Source organism: Leguminivora glycinivorella, chromosome 2 (assembly GCF_023078275.1).
Source record: "Leguminivora glycinivorella isolate SPB_JAAS2020 chromosome 2, LegGlyc_1.1, whole genome shotgun sequence".
NCBI classification, from domain to species: Eukaryota; Metazoa; Arthropoda; class Insecta; order Lepidoptera; family Tortricidae; genus Leguminivora; species Leguminivora glycinivorella.
This window is the reverse complement of record NC_062972.1, coordinates 2,758,374-2,775,826: the sequence shown is the minus strand read 5'-3', so window position 1 is coordinate 2,775,826 and position 17,453 is coordinate 2,758,374. Positions and strand designations below refer to the sequence as shown.

Sequence of the window (17,453 nt, the reverse complement as noted above, 5' to 3'; positions counted from 1 at the left end):
CAAGACCTTGAGACCTGGATGCCCTTACTTGTGTATACAGTGTGCTGTTGTGAGCAGCCACAGAGGATGTACTAGGACGCCGCCGCACCAGTGCCCGATGAGCCCGAAGTTTGGGTGCAGCAGTTGCAGAGACACCTGGAACGTGCAACATTCCTCTACAAATTATGAAATTCTGCCCGAATCTTGAGGTAACATGCTCTTTTCGTACAGATCCCAAATAAGGCAGGCGTCCATAGGTTACGGTGACCGCTTTACATCAGGCGGGCCGTATACTTGTTTGCCACCGACGTAGTATTAAAAAAAAAAATAAGAAAAAATGCATCAGGATGGGTGATATGAATAAGAATATGATGGGTGGTATGAAGTCAATGTTTGGATTAATCTCCATTCGTTTCTTTCCATCATCTAGATGATCTAGAGATAGTTGGCACTTGGCAGTCCTCAACTGTACCCTTCTCCAGAAACTTCCTGTCTAATTGTGAAATGATCTGTAGGCAGTCTTTTGTTTGCAAACTGGTCCAACCTTCACTTCCAAGAAAAGAGTGTTCTCCCATGATTTGTCATCCACTCACATGATAACTGTAGCCTTCTTAGACTAAGTTCAGGGTATACCTGCCACGGTCATGCCCCGCGTTTGGATTCTCTTCCCCAACTGTTGCCTGCTGTGTTTCCGGACTAGTATGACCTTCGTGAAAAGAGCGTTCTGCTGTCTATCATGTGTGTGTGTGTTTGTCTTGCCTGTGTTCACGAATAAATGTTTATTCTATTCTATTCTATTCTATTCTATTCTATTCTATTCTATTCTATTCTATTCTATTCTATTCTATTCTATTCTATTCCTATTCTATTCCTATTCTATTCCTATTCTATTCTATTCTATTCTATTCTATTCTATTCTATTCTATTCTATTCTATTCTATTCTATTCTATTCTATTCTATTCTATTCTATTCTATTCTATTCTATTCTATTCTATTCTATTCTATTCTATTCTATTCTATTCTATTCTATTCTATTCTATTCTATTCTATTCTATTCTATTCTATTCTATTCTATTCTATTCTATTCTATTCTATTCTATTCTATTCTATTCTATTCTATTCTATTCTATTCTATTCTATTCTATTCTATTCATTCTATTCTATTCTATTCTATTCTATTCTATTCTATTCTATTCTATTCTATTCTATTCTATTCTATTCTATTCTATTCTATTCTATTCTATTCTATTCTGTTCTGTTCTGTTCTGTTCTATTCTGTTCTGTTCTGTTCTGTTCTGTTCTATTCTGTTCTATTCTGTTCTATTCTGTTCTATTCTATTCTATTCTATTCTATTCTATTCTATTCTATTCCTATCTTAAACTTTCTTCCGTCAACATGGCTGTAGCCCATTGAATCTAAGGGTATACCTGCCACGGCCCGATATATGCTTGGGTTCTCTTCCCCAACTGTAACCTGTGTTTTTGGACTGGTGCAGTCTTCAAAAATATTAGCCTACTCCCATTTTTTATCACCCGTCATCATCATCCTCCTTCCACGGCTCATGGGAGCCTGGGGTCCGCTCTGACAACTAATTCCAAGATTTGGCGTAGGACTAGTTTGACGAAAGCGACTGCCATCTGACCTTCCAACCCGAAGGGTAACTAGGCCTTGTTGGAATGCTGTATTGTAATATGCAAATTAATATAATATTATTGGTGTCAAATATTTAACATTAAAATCATGTGAATTACAGCAAAAAATACTTTAACATATTACACAATAAAAATTACACGTCAAAAAAAAAAAACTAAACCTAACTTAACCTAGATATGTTGGAATTAGTCCGGTTTCCTCACGATGTTTTCCTTCACCGAAAAGCGACTGCCAAATATCAAATGACATTTCGCACATCAATTCCGAAAAACTCATTGGTACGAGCCGGGGTTCGAACCCGCGACCTCCGGATGGAAAGTCGCACGCTCTTACCGCTAGGCCACCAGCGCTTCACTTCATTTTTTATCACCCGTCTACGTAATGATTGCTGGGGGGTTACCATGACGTGCTAAAGCCGTTCAGTTTAGGTTGAGAGAGAGGGACAGAGCTATGTAACTGCTATAGCTGTGTCCCTTTCTCTCGACCTAAACTGAACGGCTTTAGCACGTCATGGTAACCCCCCTGAGCATTGAATCTAAGCTAGATGAATAGAAGGTATACCTGCCATGGCCACGCTCCGCGCTTGGACTCTCTTCCCTTGATGATGCGCAGTTGTCCCGCTGTTCGTTCCCGCGGCTGCCGTGTGTGTCGGCGGAGCGGGAGGCCGCACTCTGAAAGTAAAACGATAATTCTTGAACTATCTTGTGTTGTGTTCCTGCCGGTGAGTAAGGCTGCCAGAGCTCAACGAGGGTGCGGTGTGCTGATGATGGGAGGACTTACGGAACTGACTTATTCCGTCTATTGTCCTTTGAGTCGTCGGCAACTCGAACCCTCCTTGGAACTTGTGCACTCCCTTTTACTGTGTATTTAACACAGCAAAAGGGAGTGTACAAGTTTCTAATGGGGTGGCAACGCGCATGTGACACTCTTTGAGTTGCAGGCGTCCATAGGTTACGGTGACCGCTTTCCATCAGGCGGGCCGTACGCTTGTTTGCCACCGACGTAGTATAAAAAAAACTATTTTCAACAAATAAAACTCACGTCACGTGACCCTGCAGATATAAATTTTTAATCAGTCATATTTTATACGAAAATCTTTGTACAAAAATATGGGAAGTCTCGAAGGTTTCCGATGCAGAAAATTATCATCACAATCTGAGTTCGAGTACAATCATTTAGTAACGTAACCCATTATTGTATTGACACTGAGTATCAGTTTAGTCTAAGCTTTTTTCTTCGTCCCAAAACAAAAAGAAATAGTGGCTAACTTTTCTAAAAAAATAATTATGGATCTTACAAATTGTCACAAATCCATGTATCTACATTCTACATACAACTAAATGTAGAATGGCAGATTTACACGTACAGCTTCATTCGAACTTTATACATGCAAAAAAATCATCTCGACAAAAAGCCGTTTTGTGTGTCACACTTTTAACTGTGTCAATCCTATCCATATCGTATTTACGGCAAAATTTAAAGTCCAAATCGAGCAGTAGAGGAAATAGTTCACAATTACTCAATTACTTTACCCACAAATTTAACAGTAAAATCAGTGTACTTTGTATTTCTATAACATTAATTAACATTAGTTAAAGAATAATGTAAACAATGACAAGGGGAATCCTGTTCCACCGTGATACAGTTTTTACTAGTACGGGGATCAGATGCCGCTTACTCAAAGTTTCATTCCAGTTACCATAAAGTTATAATTATAACTTATGTAACCGTTAAATCACGATATTTATAAGTTTACTATTAACTGTAAGCATATATGTACTACACAATGCTAAATAAAGTTATTTTATTTATTTTATTTATTTTATTTACTATGTAAACAAAGTCGTTACATGTAACTTAAACGACAGTTAAACCAAAACGGTAGTTATTAAAATAGTTGACGCTACAGGCAACAAAATGATCGAGTATGTGATCGCGTGCCTTCATTTAAATAATGGAAGTAGCATTCTGTCGCGTATAATACTGTCTGAGTGACATAGTACGAGTACATCCGCTAGACGTTATCACAGTATAATAAAGAGTACTATCGTACAGTATGGCCACTCCCGCTCCCCTCTGAAAGTGCCGCTCACCCCCTCTCGGTTACCTCACAGTTACCGCCTGTCAAAAACGCGAACAGTCGACCTGTCATATTTCACTCATACAAGCATAGTACGCGTTCACCTACACGAGCTAAGACTGTGCTAGGAATGCTCCTCTTTTAATATATTTGATCGCCAGTGTCCGAGGTGTGACGTTATGTAGATTTTTTTTTATAATAAAGGAGACAAATGAGGGTGAGGATACAATTTGGTTAACCTCAAAAGTCTCAAAACAAGAGGATTCGCTGTTACAGCACGCTTTCCTTAAAGGTTTGATTATTGAGCGCATGTTACAGACAGGCACAGTCTTTCCTTAAAGAAACTGTTTATCTGAAAATTGCCTTTGTTGCTTTATATGTATTTTGTGTTTCTTTTTTATTCCTTTTTGTGTTATTTAGTTATGTATAACTATGTATATATTTTTATCCATTGTCTTTATGACATGTTTTGTTAAACTCTTTCCTCTCATTTACTCAAAAGAACTGTAATGGCGGGTGGTGTTTTTGTACTACAAAACTATTGACGGAATGATGACAGCTTACAGATGAAACAAGCGCTTTGCATTAGGACCCTTGAGTGGACGACATCCGGAAAATTGCGGGTCACAACTGGATGAGACTAGCTCAGGACCGGGAGAAGTGGCGTACTGGAAGAGAGGCCTTTGCTAAGGCAGTGGACGATAAAGGGCTGATATGATGATTGTTATTGGTATGATCTTTTCTAGGATTGGACGGAAATACCGTCGGTGACTGTTCTTTCCACAGTTTTGTCGTAGAGTCGTGTAAAAATGTTTACACATCTCACAGTTTTTTTTTCAAAGCCCCAAACATTGTGGATCGATTTCCATTAAACATGGCTCTCACACTCTCGACTAATTCAGCTTTCAAACAAAAAAAAAACTAAATCTAAATAGGTTTTTCCGTTCGGGAGCTACGATGCCACAGGCATCACACACAGACAGACAGATACGTCAAACTTATAACACCGCGTCGTTATTGCGTCGCCGTATTTATTATTGGACATTTTTTACACAGATTGACTGAGCCCCACGGTAAGCTCAAGAAGGCTTGTATTGTGGCTACTCAACAACGATATATATAATATACAAATACATATATACATAGAAAACATCCATGACTCAGGAACAAATATCTGTGCTCGTCACACAAATAAAATGCCCTTACTGGGATTCGAACCCGGGATACCTACATTTTTTTGAAAATACGACTGAGTGTAAATAATACAGTAAGTACTTATGCATGAATATTATGCAAAAATGCAGGGCGTGAATAAAATCAACATATTATCTGTCGGAAAAAGTGAATTTCCTTGGGAAATTCAGAAAACGCGCGAAAAACGACGGAACTGTTTACGGGAAACAATATATCGGCGCACGCGACGATCCACGCTTAACTTCCTAAATTTCAACCTTAACTAGTCGTAATTAGAATGAAAATCGTAGTGTAGAAACTTTGATGACTTTGCTTTGTATTAAATCGTTTACTCATGCGTGGTTTTTTTGCTTGGACTTTTTTTTGCGGTTTATCATTAACACGCTTTTATTAGGTCGTCGTGTATGTAACTATGTATGTAATGGAATCTAAGGAAGCTAATTTAACCATCTTCCAGGAGTCGTAGCGTAATGAAAATTGGCAGCTATATGTAGTTCCGATGACAATACAATAATATGGTACTGTTGAGCTGATCTGATGATGGAGTCGGAAGATATGAACTGGAACTACATGATGGAACATCGTATCATAGCCGTTTTTGGGTTTCTTAGAAAAGTCTTGTAATGAACTTTGACTACAATTAGGTTTCAAGGTCTGATGATGAAGCCAAAAGATATGAACTGGAACTACATGATGGAACATAGTATCATAGCTGTTTTTGGGTTTCTTAGAAAAGTCTTGTAATTAACTTTGACTACGATTAGGTTTCATGGTCTGATGATGGAGCTGGAAGATATGAACTTGAACTACATGATGGAACATCGTATCATAGCTGTTTTTGGGCTTCTTAGGAAAGTCTTGTAATGAACTTTGACTACAATTAGGTTTCAAGGTCTGATGATGGAGCCGGAAGATATGAGCTGGAACTACATGATGGAACATCGTATCATAGCTGTTTTTGGGCTTCTTAGAAAAGTCTTGTAATGAACTTTGACTACGATTAGGTTTCAAGGTCTGATGATGGAGCCGGAAGATATGAGCTGGAACTACATGATGGAACATCGTATCATAGCTGTTTTTGGGCTTCTTAGAAAAGTCTTGTAATGAACTTTGACTACGATTAGGTTTCAAGGTCTGATGATGGAGCCGGAAGATATGAACTGGAACTGCATGATGGAACATCGGATCATAGCTGTTTTTGGACTTCTTAGAAAAGTCTTGTAATGAACTTTGACTACGATTAGGTTTCAAGGTCTGATGATGGAGCCGGAAGATATGAACTGGAACTACATGATGGAATATCGTATCATAGCTGTTTTTGGGCTTATTAGAAAAGTCTTGTAATGAACTATGACTACGATTAGGTTTCAAGGCCTGATGATGGTGCCGGAAGATAAGAACAGAAAAAAGGGGGAGGGGGGGGGGAGGGCTCGAGGGGGGAAGCATGAAAGAAAGTTCAACGTAGTATTTAAAATAAGTTAGCGTTTTCTTGTGACCTTTCAGAACAAACAAAGGGGGGCTCGGGGGCGAAGCCCCCGCTTAAAAGAAAGATCAACGTTGTATTTAAAATAAGTTGGGTTAAGGTTTTCTTGTGATCCTTAAGAGAAAAGAAAAGGGGGCTCGGGGGCGAAGCCCCCGCATGAAAGAAAGATCAACGTAGTATTTAGAATAACTTGGGTTAGCGTTTTCTTGTGACCTTTAAGAGCAAACAAAGGGGCTCGGGGGCGAAGCCCCCGCATGAAAGAAAGATCAACGTAGTATTTAAGATAAGTTGGGTTAGCGTTTTCTTGTGACCTTTAAGAGCAAACAAAGGGGGGCTCGGGGGGCGAAGCCCCCGCATGAAAGAAAGATCAACGTTGTATTTAAAATAAGTTGGGTTAGGATTTTCTTGTTATCCTTAAGAGCAGCGAAAAGGGGGGCTCGGGGGGCGAAGCCCCCCGCATTAAAGAAAGATTAACGTAGTATTTAAAATAAGTTGGGTTTGGGTTTTTTTGTGACCCTTAAGAGTAACGAAAAGGGGGGCTCGGGGGGCGAAGCCCCACCGCATAAAAGAAAGATCAACGTAGTATTTAAAATAAGTTGGGTTAGCGTTTTCTTGTGACCTTTAAGAGCAAACATAGGGGGGCTCGGGGGGCGAAGCCCCCCGCATAAAAGAAAGATCAACGTAGTATTTAAGATAAGTTGGGTTAGCGTTTTCTTGTGACCTTTAAGAGCAAACAGAGGGGGGCTCGGGGGGCGAAGCCCCCGCATAAAAGAAAGATAAACGTTGTATTTAAAATAGGTTGAGTTAGGGTTTTCTTGTTACCCTTAAGAGTAACGAAAAGGGGGGCTCGGGGGGCGAAGCCCCCGCATAAAAGAAAGATTAACGTAGTATTTAAAATAAGTTGGGTTAGCGTTTTCTTGTGACCTTTAAGAGCAAACAAAGGCGGGCTCGGGGGGCGAAGCCCCCCGCATAAAAGAAAGATCAACGTTGTATTTAAAATAAGTTGGGTTAGCGTTTTCTTGTGACCTTTAAGAGCAAACAAAGGGGGGCTCGGGGGGCGAAGCCCCCCGCATGAAAGAAAGATCAACGTTGTAATTAAACTAAGTTGGTTTAGGGTTTTCTTGTGACCCTTAAGAGTAACGAAAAGGGGGGCTCGGAGGGCGAAGCCCCCCGCATAAAAGAAAGATCAACGTTGTATTTAAAATAAGTTGGGTAATGGTTTTCCTGTGACCCTTAAGAGCAAATAAAGAGGGGCTCGGCAAAAAGAAATACTTAAATTTTGTTTGAATTAGTTGAAATGTGACAATATTTTCTAATCGAGTCAAACAAAATCCCACTAGCTGAGAGCTTCAAAACAATGTATGGCGAAAGTATGTCTCTCTAATGTCTTCAAAAAGTCCGCGATGGCACATGTCTATATTGTCTATCTTTTACGGATAACTTACTAGGTATAAACATTTTTATGATAATACCTTAATAAGAAGGTAGCCGCTATTTATTATTAAGTAGCAATTAGCAATAAGTACACGTTAAGCCACAAATGGCATGTAAAATCCGCCTACTTGAAATTTTTTTTTTTTTTTTTAGTTTATTCAGAAACCAAACAGTCACATAAACACATTACATATTGGCAATACAAAAATGTACTGCAAAAAAAGAAAAACAATAACAAAAGACCTGGAGGTTCATAATTGTAAACCAAATAAAGTTCACTAAATGAATATAAGAAAACAACATACGTAACGTAATACAAGAAAATTAAACTTATGTATAAATGTTAAAAGTATTTTATTATTAATGACTAAAAAGTATAAAATAAATTAATAGTTTAAAAAACACTATAAAACACGCTTTTATAAATGCACGTAAAAGCCAAAAATAAATTATGGATCGTTCAAGTTGTCTCTATTTGTGAGCTGAAGTTTAAAAACTATGTGCTTTTAATTATAATATTTGATTGTAAAAGCGTGGGGCGCTGGAACAGGAAAGACTTTCTTGTAAACAAATACTAATCCGAACTTCCTGGCGAATGAAGTTGCATAAGAACATAACGTTTACATATGCCGCCTAAGGGTTACCAAAGAGAACAAAAGATATCTCGTCCACGAACAAGAACTCTGCATCCTGTCACTGTAGACACTTTCCCCTTTTGTACTTTGATTACCGGAAAAAAGCGGCGTTCTAAGTGTCGGTGACTGTCGACTCTCCTCGCTACTAGCGCATATTTTGTCTGAGTTCAACAAACTGGTACCTACTTTGAACACTGACTTTTAATTGATTTGACTGTTTAATGTAGAACCTACTAGTACAAATAGAGACAACTTTTAATCTGATTTATAAAAGCGTGTTTTATAGTGTTTTTTAAACGACAGTTTTATAGGTTATTTAGTTTCAATAATTTTGCGTGCAAAACAGATTGACTAGACAGAATTATTTTACAAAACATTCATCATCCTCCTTGCGTTATTCCGGCATTTGCCATCGCTCATGGGAGCCTGGGGTCCGCTTTGACAACTAATTCCAAGATTTGGCGTAGGCACTAGTTTTACGAAAGCGACTGCCATCTGACCTTTCAACCCGAAGGGTAATTAGAGGCCTTATTGGATTTATTTCAGTTTCCTTACGGTGTATTCCTTCAACGAAAAGCGACTGGTAAATATCAAATGACATTTCGCACACGAGTTCCGAAAAACTCATTGGTACAAATGAGCCGGGGTTCGAACCCGCGACCTCCGGATCGAAAGTCGCACGCTCTTACCGCTAGGCCACCAGCGCTTCATTACAAAACATTAATTGAATTAAAAATAATTATAATTATTAAAATGCATGTAGCTACATATTATAAAATATATCGAGGACAGTTCGTAAGACCGGAAAGTCCTGCAGGGCAATCATGGTCGCACGATAAATGATAAAGCATCAGGTCGTCCCTATCGCACTTACAAATAGTGGCCCGATGTTTTATCATTTATCGCGCGACCATAATTGCCTGCCTGCACAGGAAGCACTTACAAATAGTGCGATATGGGGGACGGCCTGCTATTTTATTGTCTATCGCGCGACCATGCTTCCCGTGCTGGTCTCCTGTCGACTCAGGGTACGTAATTAGCCGAATGCACAAAGGCTCACGAAATAAAACGCTCGTAGATATCTCTTGCGTATTGGCGCGACAGAGCTAGACTGCGTTTCTGTCGGCGTCTAGCGTCGACGATAGCCATTCGGCTACGCCGGCTGGGAACGAAATGATTTTTTCAGTACAGATGGTGTTTTTTTACGCACTAGTGCGAGAAGTGGTTCATTATATGCCAGGTCGAAACTTCTAAGGCTCATCTGTACTGAAAAACGTCGTATGATACACGTGCGAAAAGGAAATTCGTAACTCGTGTCGATTTAAAACACTCCCTTCGGTATAGTGTTTTAATTTATCGCCACTCGTTTCGAACTTCCTTTTTTACGCACTTGTATCGTAATGTACAATTGCGTTTCACGATATGCCTAGGTAATTCACGATTACAATTATGTTTTCCCCTCACTAGCTCGGAAACACGTATTTTGTCCTTTAATACCAGCGGGTAAAAACGCATTTTATCCACTAGTGGGTAAAGTAATTTGACCTTGAATAAAGTCAAATGAACTGGTTTAAAATTGATAAAAGTAGGTGAATCTAGCAATAAAGATGATTTACCACCTGTGGAACTACTGGAAGCAGTGATAAACGCATTTTTTGCGTTGTAGTTTCCTCGCTATAGTGAGGAGAAAAGTTTTGTGTTACACTCGGGTGCAAATGTATTTTACTTCTCGTGTGTTAAAAAACTCGCAAATTCAGGATTCTATTTTCGAACCACTCGCTTCGCTCGTGGTTCAACTATAGAATCCTTTCACTTGCTCGTTTTTCAATTCCACACTCGGCGTTAAAATACAACTTTGCCCCCTTGTATAACAAATAACTATTATTTATTTCTTCGTTTTAAAACTCTCGGGTCTTTCGAGCCCGGTCATTTATAAGGCGTGCGTGGGGATATAGATCCAACATGTAGAGGCAGTTTGGAGATATTTGATGTAATTTTATTAATTATTATTAATGAGGTGAGTAACGAAATATAAACACTATGGCACGTAATGGCAATTGCTTGCTATAGCCCTATAGGCTTGTTTGCTTCCTTTATGATAAAAGTATAATTTTATTGTGTGTTAAGGGCGGTATGTGAAGCATTGCAAACGACAGGCTACAAGTCCGACGCAGCATGGCCGGAGGGATTTAATAATGTGGTATAATAGTAAATATAAATACCTACTATTTAGCACCAACTTGTACCTAATAAAAACAAATGCCAACTCAAAAAAGTTTAGACATTTGGTCACACCTCGACTTGCAATTCGGTTTTAGTCACGCAAGCGCGACAAAACAACACAATACTGTTTAATTAATGGCTCTTTGGCTAAAGAACTATCATTTTCACACCATTTGTCTCTACATTGTAATGAATATTGCCATTAAACACGTAACTAATGCCCACTCACTACTCATTAATTATAATTGTAGCTCGTGACCTAGGTTTTGCTCTATGTTTTATATAGAGGCGAGTTCTGATTGATATAACAGGGTATGAATTTGTTCGGCAACCCATGAAAGGAAACGAAACGTCAATTTAACCGAGTCGAATCCCGTGCTCCCCTGGATTTGGTATATCTGGATATCTTATCTATCTTTCAGTGTCAAGAGACCAGAAATTGAACTTTTTACATTAATTAATCATAGTTACTTTTAGTACTGAATGAACTTGCATACTTACTTACATCCGTGGGTTTCCGGGAAATGTAATTTTGTATTACATCTGTAGGTACCTTATTTTTAAATACGTCTCTTCTCTTCCCACACAGAGCCTATCCATAACAAATGAAGATCAAATCATTGATATCAGAATATGCCTCGTTTTAAGTGTCTATAGAAATAGGTGTTTGCTTTTTCAAAATCTATTTGGACACACACATAAAAGCTAATGGCGTTCACTTTATAAGAACAATCACAATGATAAGTTACTTTTTAACTGTTTAATGCTCTGCGTGTTCAAAATTGTCAGCTTAAAAACTAATTGACAAAAAAGTATAGACAATACTGAGAAGTAAATGTAGAAACTCTATAAACTTAGTAAGTACTTGTTACAATTAGTCTTTAGTGTTAATTACCTATGAGCTAAGGTTAAATCTGTTCATGCTCTGTCGTGGTTATTAGTAGCAAAAATAAAACAATTAAGGTAGGTATTAAGTTTTATAGGTATGTACTTAGTCTTATACTCTGTACTTAAGGGATTAAAATAAATAAATAAATATTATAGGATATTCTTACACAGATTGACTGAGGCCCACGGTAAGCTCAAGAAGGCTTGTGTTGTGGGTACTCAGACAACGATATTATAAAATAAATAAATAAATAAATATTGTAGGACATTCTTAGTATTCTTACACAGATTGACTGAGGCCCACGGTAAGCTCAAGAAGGCTTGTGTTGTGGGTACTCAGCAACGATATATATAATATATAAATACTTATATACATAGAAAACATCCATGACTCAGGAACAAATATCTGTGCTCATCACACAAATAAATGCCCTTACCGGGATTCGAACCCGGGACCGCGGCGTAGCAGGCAGGGTCATTACCAACTGCGCCAGACCGGTCGTCATAGACATAAAAGAACATAAACAAATATTTTTTACATTTTCCAACATAGCAGGTAAGCATTTGTTGGTCATCCAACCAAATAAACAACCTAGCGAATCTGTCATTGAGTAACTTTCTTATTCGGTCGTGTAATCTTTTTATTTACCCTCAAGCAGGATAAGCCTTTTGAGGTTATATTCTGTTTACATTTATCCCTAAAGATATAGACTACAGGCTAAGGTCAAAATCTATCTTTTCGACGGTGGAACAAGCATCTCCATCACTCATTCATATTATAGTGACACGATAGTGACAATAGGCTACTTGCCTCTAGTCAAATCAGCTTCTTTTTAAGATCTGTCAAAACGAGTTTGAACGAGTTGCTAATATGGAATTAATATGAAATCAAAATGAGTGACGTCACGGTCAACTCAGATACTTTATACAGAGTGGGGCCTGTAACAAAGGCGAAGAATTGAACTGTAGGCTATTCTCCTTATACTGATCAACATTTGTTCAGTGACTTTTAAAAATTATGAAGTCTTTAAATTTTTAATTTTTCATACAAAATAAATATTAGCTTCAATGTACGCCATTATTGTTGTCATTGACGTTGTCTGTCACACTTTAGACTTAACAGAATTCGCAATACATTACCTCTTAGAAAAAACTTTCAAGGGTGATAAAAATCAAAATACAAGTTATTTTTAAACCGAACAAATGTTGATCAGTATAAGGAGAATAGCCTAGGGTACAATTCTTCGCCTTTGTTACAGGCCCCACTCTGTAGATTTCTACCCGACTTATTAAATAGAAATTGGATTTATAAATAACTTCTGTCCATGTTTTTCTTATATGATGCTTTATTTCGTGCATAGTATAAAATATTTTATTTTAACTATAGTCATGTTTCTTATTCCTTGCGTTCCTATCACTAAAGAGCGTCTAGGCTGTCTGTTGTAAAACTTTAAAAATACCTAAATAATGTGATTTTTTAGACCATATATATCTCTTTATTTACTTTAACTCTCAGGCTAGGCTATTATATACTATTAAATAAAAATAAAATACAAAATCACTTACAAAAAACAAATACAATATATAAGGTTAGACCCTTGACCTTATTTTTTAGACCATCTGACTACTCTAGTTGCATTTTGAAAATCGTGACTAACCTTTAGGAGAAGCGGTCGTCGCCTCTCCTCTTGTCGGATTCAAGTGTTGTGTAAATAGAGTAGGAAAGTGAAACTAGTTGCGTTTGCTTTAATCTCAAACCTACTTCAATAACAGGACACGTAGAGAATAGAGAAAGACACAAATATCAATGTTAAACACTTTGAAGTATAATGTCTGTGAGTTCTCGGAAAACATAAAAAAGGCTTCGAAATGCGCGTTTGATATTTTACTTCTAGCTATGTCAAAGTTTGTCCTCGAAAACCTGCACCATATAGCATAGTTTATCGCAATTCACCATATAGAATACCCAGTTTATCGAAAATATTTATATCAATATATACAGAATCAATTCATGAAAAGTACGGAATATAATTCGACAAATCGGCTACAAACTATGAACACGTAACTAGTACGTAATACTCTTTTGTTGTAGGCTTGACAAATCTTCACAAACGGGCTGTTTAGGGAGTGTAAAAAAGTGGTATAGTACTTAAAGTAAGTTTTACCTATTTGTAGTTGATAAATCAACTGCAAAGTCACAACCAAAAATATATTGTTACTTCAGGTAACTTCAGGTACCTTAACAGTGAACCTTATTGTGTCGACGCAAGTGATATTTTCTTTTGTTAAACTTTTTAAGTAGGACACAATTTGAATACACAGTTTCCTATTACGCCTATTGCATATACCTAGTGTGATTTACGCTTGAATAATACATGTCATTTCACACGTCGCCGCCTGCATGCAAAGCCGGTATGTGTTCTCATTGAATGCGCGAGCGCAAGTGCGGATAAACCAACATATTTCGGTATCGCGGTTACTATCAGAATAATACAGGTGTCTCGACAGATATCCGCGCTTCCCGCCGAAATTATCGAATCGAATGATTCGTTATTCGATAGAAAACTAAAATTGCTATTAATTGAACTGGCATGTTATAACATGGACGAATTCATGAATAGAGAAGTGGCTAACCCAACCACAAAAAAAGGTTTAAATTAAATTTCATGTAAATAGGTAAAAATCAAATTGTATAATGTATATTTTTATCATGTGAAATATCTTAATACTAATTTACTTAAGTTTAAATTATTGTATACTTACTTATAAAAAATGACGTGTAAAATATCATATTTTAGCAATAAACAATGTGAATCTGAATCTGAAAAATATCAGCGTGCGTAGCAGAATGCACAAACGCTCACGAAACGAAACGCTTGTAGATATCTATCTCTGTCGCTCTTGCGTATTGGCGCAACCGAGCTAGGCCCCGTAGCCGAATGGCATTTGTCCGACGCCAAACGAAAACGAAACGCCGCGCCAGTTTGTCCGGCTCTGTCGTGCCAATACGCACAAGCGATAGAGATAGATACTCGTATCTAATTACTAGCGTTTCGTTTCGTGAGCGTTTCGTGAGCGTTTGTGCCATTCCGCTACGTACCCTGACTACCATTCGCGGCGTTTCGTTTTCGTTTCGCGTCACAGAAATGCCATCGGCTACGTACGAAATGCACAAACGCACGCTATCTAATATCGTTATCGTAGCTAAACCTCTATCGCTCTTCCGAACAGGCGCGACAGAGCCAGGCTGCGTCAAAGCGTCAACGATTGTCATTTTGGCTAGGCCGGCAGATTTTAAATATAAATACAAAATATTTTCTAAATTTTTTTTATGGCCTGGTGGATTTCACCCCTTTCTATCCGTCTCAAAGTCTTTAACGAATGCGCACACGACGCCGCTCGGTAACAAGTTAACAACACGCGCTTGGCGAGTTGATCGGACGATTCGAGCGATTTTATATTCTACTAGCTTTTGCTACGACCAAAGACATATATAATTCCGTATAGACAGATAAAGCCTAAGACAATGGCCTAGATGGCATTACACCTTTGGGGTACGCTCAGCTAGATGGCGCTAATATTAATATTTGACATTTTAACACATATCAAGCTAAGAATATGGGCCAAATTGTCAAAACTGAGGTTCAAAAGTTTTAAGCCTGTGTCAAGAGATGGCATTCTATGCACTGTGATTACACATTTTACTTCGACGGTAACTCTCTATAATACTCGATTCCTCTTTGGCTACGACGGATAAACAAACAGACACACACACTTTCCCATTTATAATATTGGTATGGATTGTACCGCCGCGCGCTTAGTGTCCAAAGGAAATTTTAGGAAAATATTGAGTAAGGTTCTGATACAGATATCAGCTATATCATCACACCTCTTTAAATATTGTCGCTTATAACATTGCACCCTGTAGAGTGTTTCAGTTTCATGAGTGTTGATAATCAGTAGTTTTTGTCGTCTTTGATTATATTTGTTGTTCATCCTTTTCTTCTTCCAGCAAACATTTTTTGGGCGATTGAAAATGATGCTAAACAAACCTAAAGTATTAGTTGGACGTCGATAACTCTAATCGCTTTGGGAATGCGTTGATTACGCCATCTGTGGAGACCGTTCGGAAAGTGTTTGTACAAATTTGCTCGCATTTTAATATCCTTATTACGATGCTTACTGTAACATTTGGAAACCCAGTGTCTTGTTTTTTTTAATGGTCAATACAGTAGCTGGATACCGTTCTTCCGTTGTAAAACTTGTAAGCGACAAAATGTTATTTTTAAAGTTTGACGTGTCTATCTGTAAAATCATCAGTAGTCGAAGGTTCCAAACGGATGAACCAATGCCGATGATTTCGTGATTTTTTTGTTTTCGACAATTTTACGTGAAAACTGAATTAATTTTTAAAGTTTGAGGAAGTGATATTAGCCATGTTTTATGAAAATCGGTCCACTAAGTATGTCGGGGCGGTAGCTTTTTCACAATTTAAATTTTGTATCGTGGTTATGACGTAATTAAGTAATTTTTAAGTAAACTTGTGTATTTGCATTTGGACGTCATTTACCGAAAACCCCTTCGATTTCATGTACACAGAAATTAGTCCAGGGGGGTTACTATGACGTGCTAAAGCCGTTCAGTTTAGGTTGAGAGTGAGGGACGGAGCTATGTAACTGATATAGTTGTGTCCCTTTCTCTCAACCTAAACTGAACGTCTTTAGTACGTCATGGTAACCCCCCTGATACTAGCCATATTTCAAAACACTTTCGATAAATCAAGTTTCAGACGCGGAAGCGTAAGCAAGGTTCCCAGATCACTAGCCATTCCCATCTATCCCATTATGTTAGAGTGAAAGCTTGTGCTATTACAGAAGGTCGTCGCTCCGCCACTGCGTTCGATTTGTCGCTTTCTTGTCATTGGGCTTTTTGTATGATCATGCAGCTTAATATGCAACATGCATAGTAGATCCACAGTATAATAAAGAGTATTATCATACAGTATGGCCACTATAGATCGATGCTATTAGTGTTCATCGTCCTCCTTGCGTTATCCCGGCATTTGCCACGGCTCATGGGAGCCTGGGGTCCCCTCTGACAGCTAATTCCAAGATTTGGTTGGTTTGGTTTGTTTTCCTTCACCGAAAAGTGACTGGCAAATATCAAATGACATTTCGCACATAAGTTCCGAAAAACTCATTGGTACGAGCCGGGGTTCGAACACGCGACCTCCGGATCGAAAGTCGCACGCTCTTACCGCTAGGCCACCAGCGTTCTTGATCGATGCTATTAGTGTTGTGATGGAAAAAAGTTTTTACCGACATCAATGTTGCTATTTCAGTCAGTCTCAGTACAAGATATTGACTGAACTAGCATCACACGTTTCCGGAAAAATACGAAGGAAACCCTTTTCGCACTGCATCTGTACCTATAAAAATTTCATTATTTCATTTCATTATCTGTACAGTCACGGACTTTACATCTCACAGTTAAGCATAGTTAAGCTATGACGTTCCAGTATAAAACGAGCTAGAAGTGGATCAACAATTAAAGTCCGTGACCGTACCTATAACAAATTGATTTTGAATCGAGTTTTCGATAGCTCATATTACGAATAGGTACCTATAATATTTAAGACTAACATAATTATGAACATTAAGTACTGTAGTTTCCAAAGAAAACATCTTGTCGCACAAAAAAGTTGGTCGCCGAGAATGACAGGTCATTTGTACTTATAAAAATACAAGTAAGATTTATTTATTTTATTTATTGTTTATTAAGAAACAAACGGTCGTGTACAATCATTTTAACATTTATATAAGTAAAACTATATTAAACCTACAGTTTCCTTAATTAGTTAAAAATACGATAGCTTATTTCAT

At 37.9% G+C, this 17,453-nt stretch overlaps 1 protein-coding gene across 1 annotated transcript in view; it reads right to left on the bottom strand.

The window, feature by feature from the left end:
• LOC125234847 (transmembrane protease serine 2-like) overlaps positions 1–17,453 on the bottom strand; it is a 52,309-nt gene that overhangs the window by 4,575 nt on the left and 30,281 nt on the right. Inside the window, exons 3-4 of the mRNA XM_048141267.1 lie at positions 2,196–2,305; positions 29–135 (exon numbers count right to left, since the gene is read on the bottom strand). Of these exons, the coding sequence (XP_047997224.1) occupies positions 29–135; positions 2,196–2,305 (217 nt within the window). The remainder of the gene's footprint in view (positions 1–28; positions 136–2,195; positions 2,306–17,453) is intronic.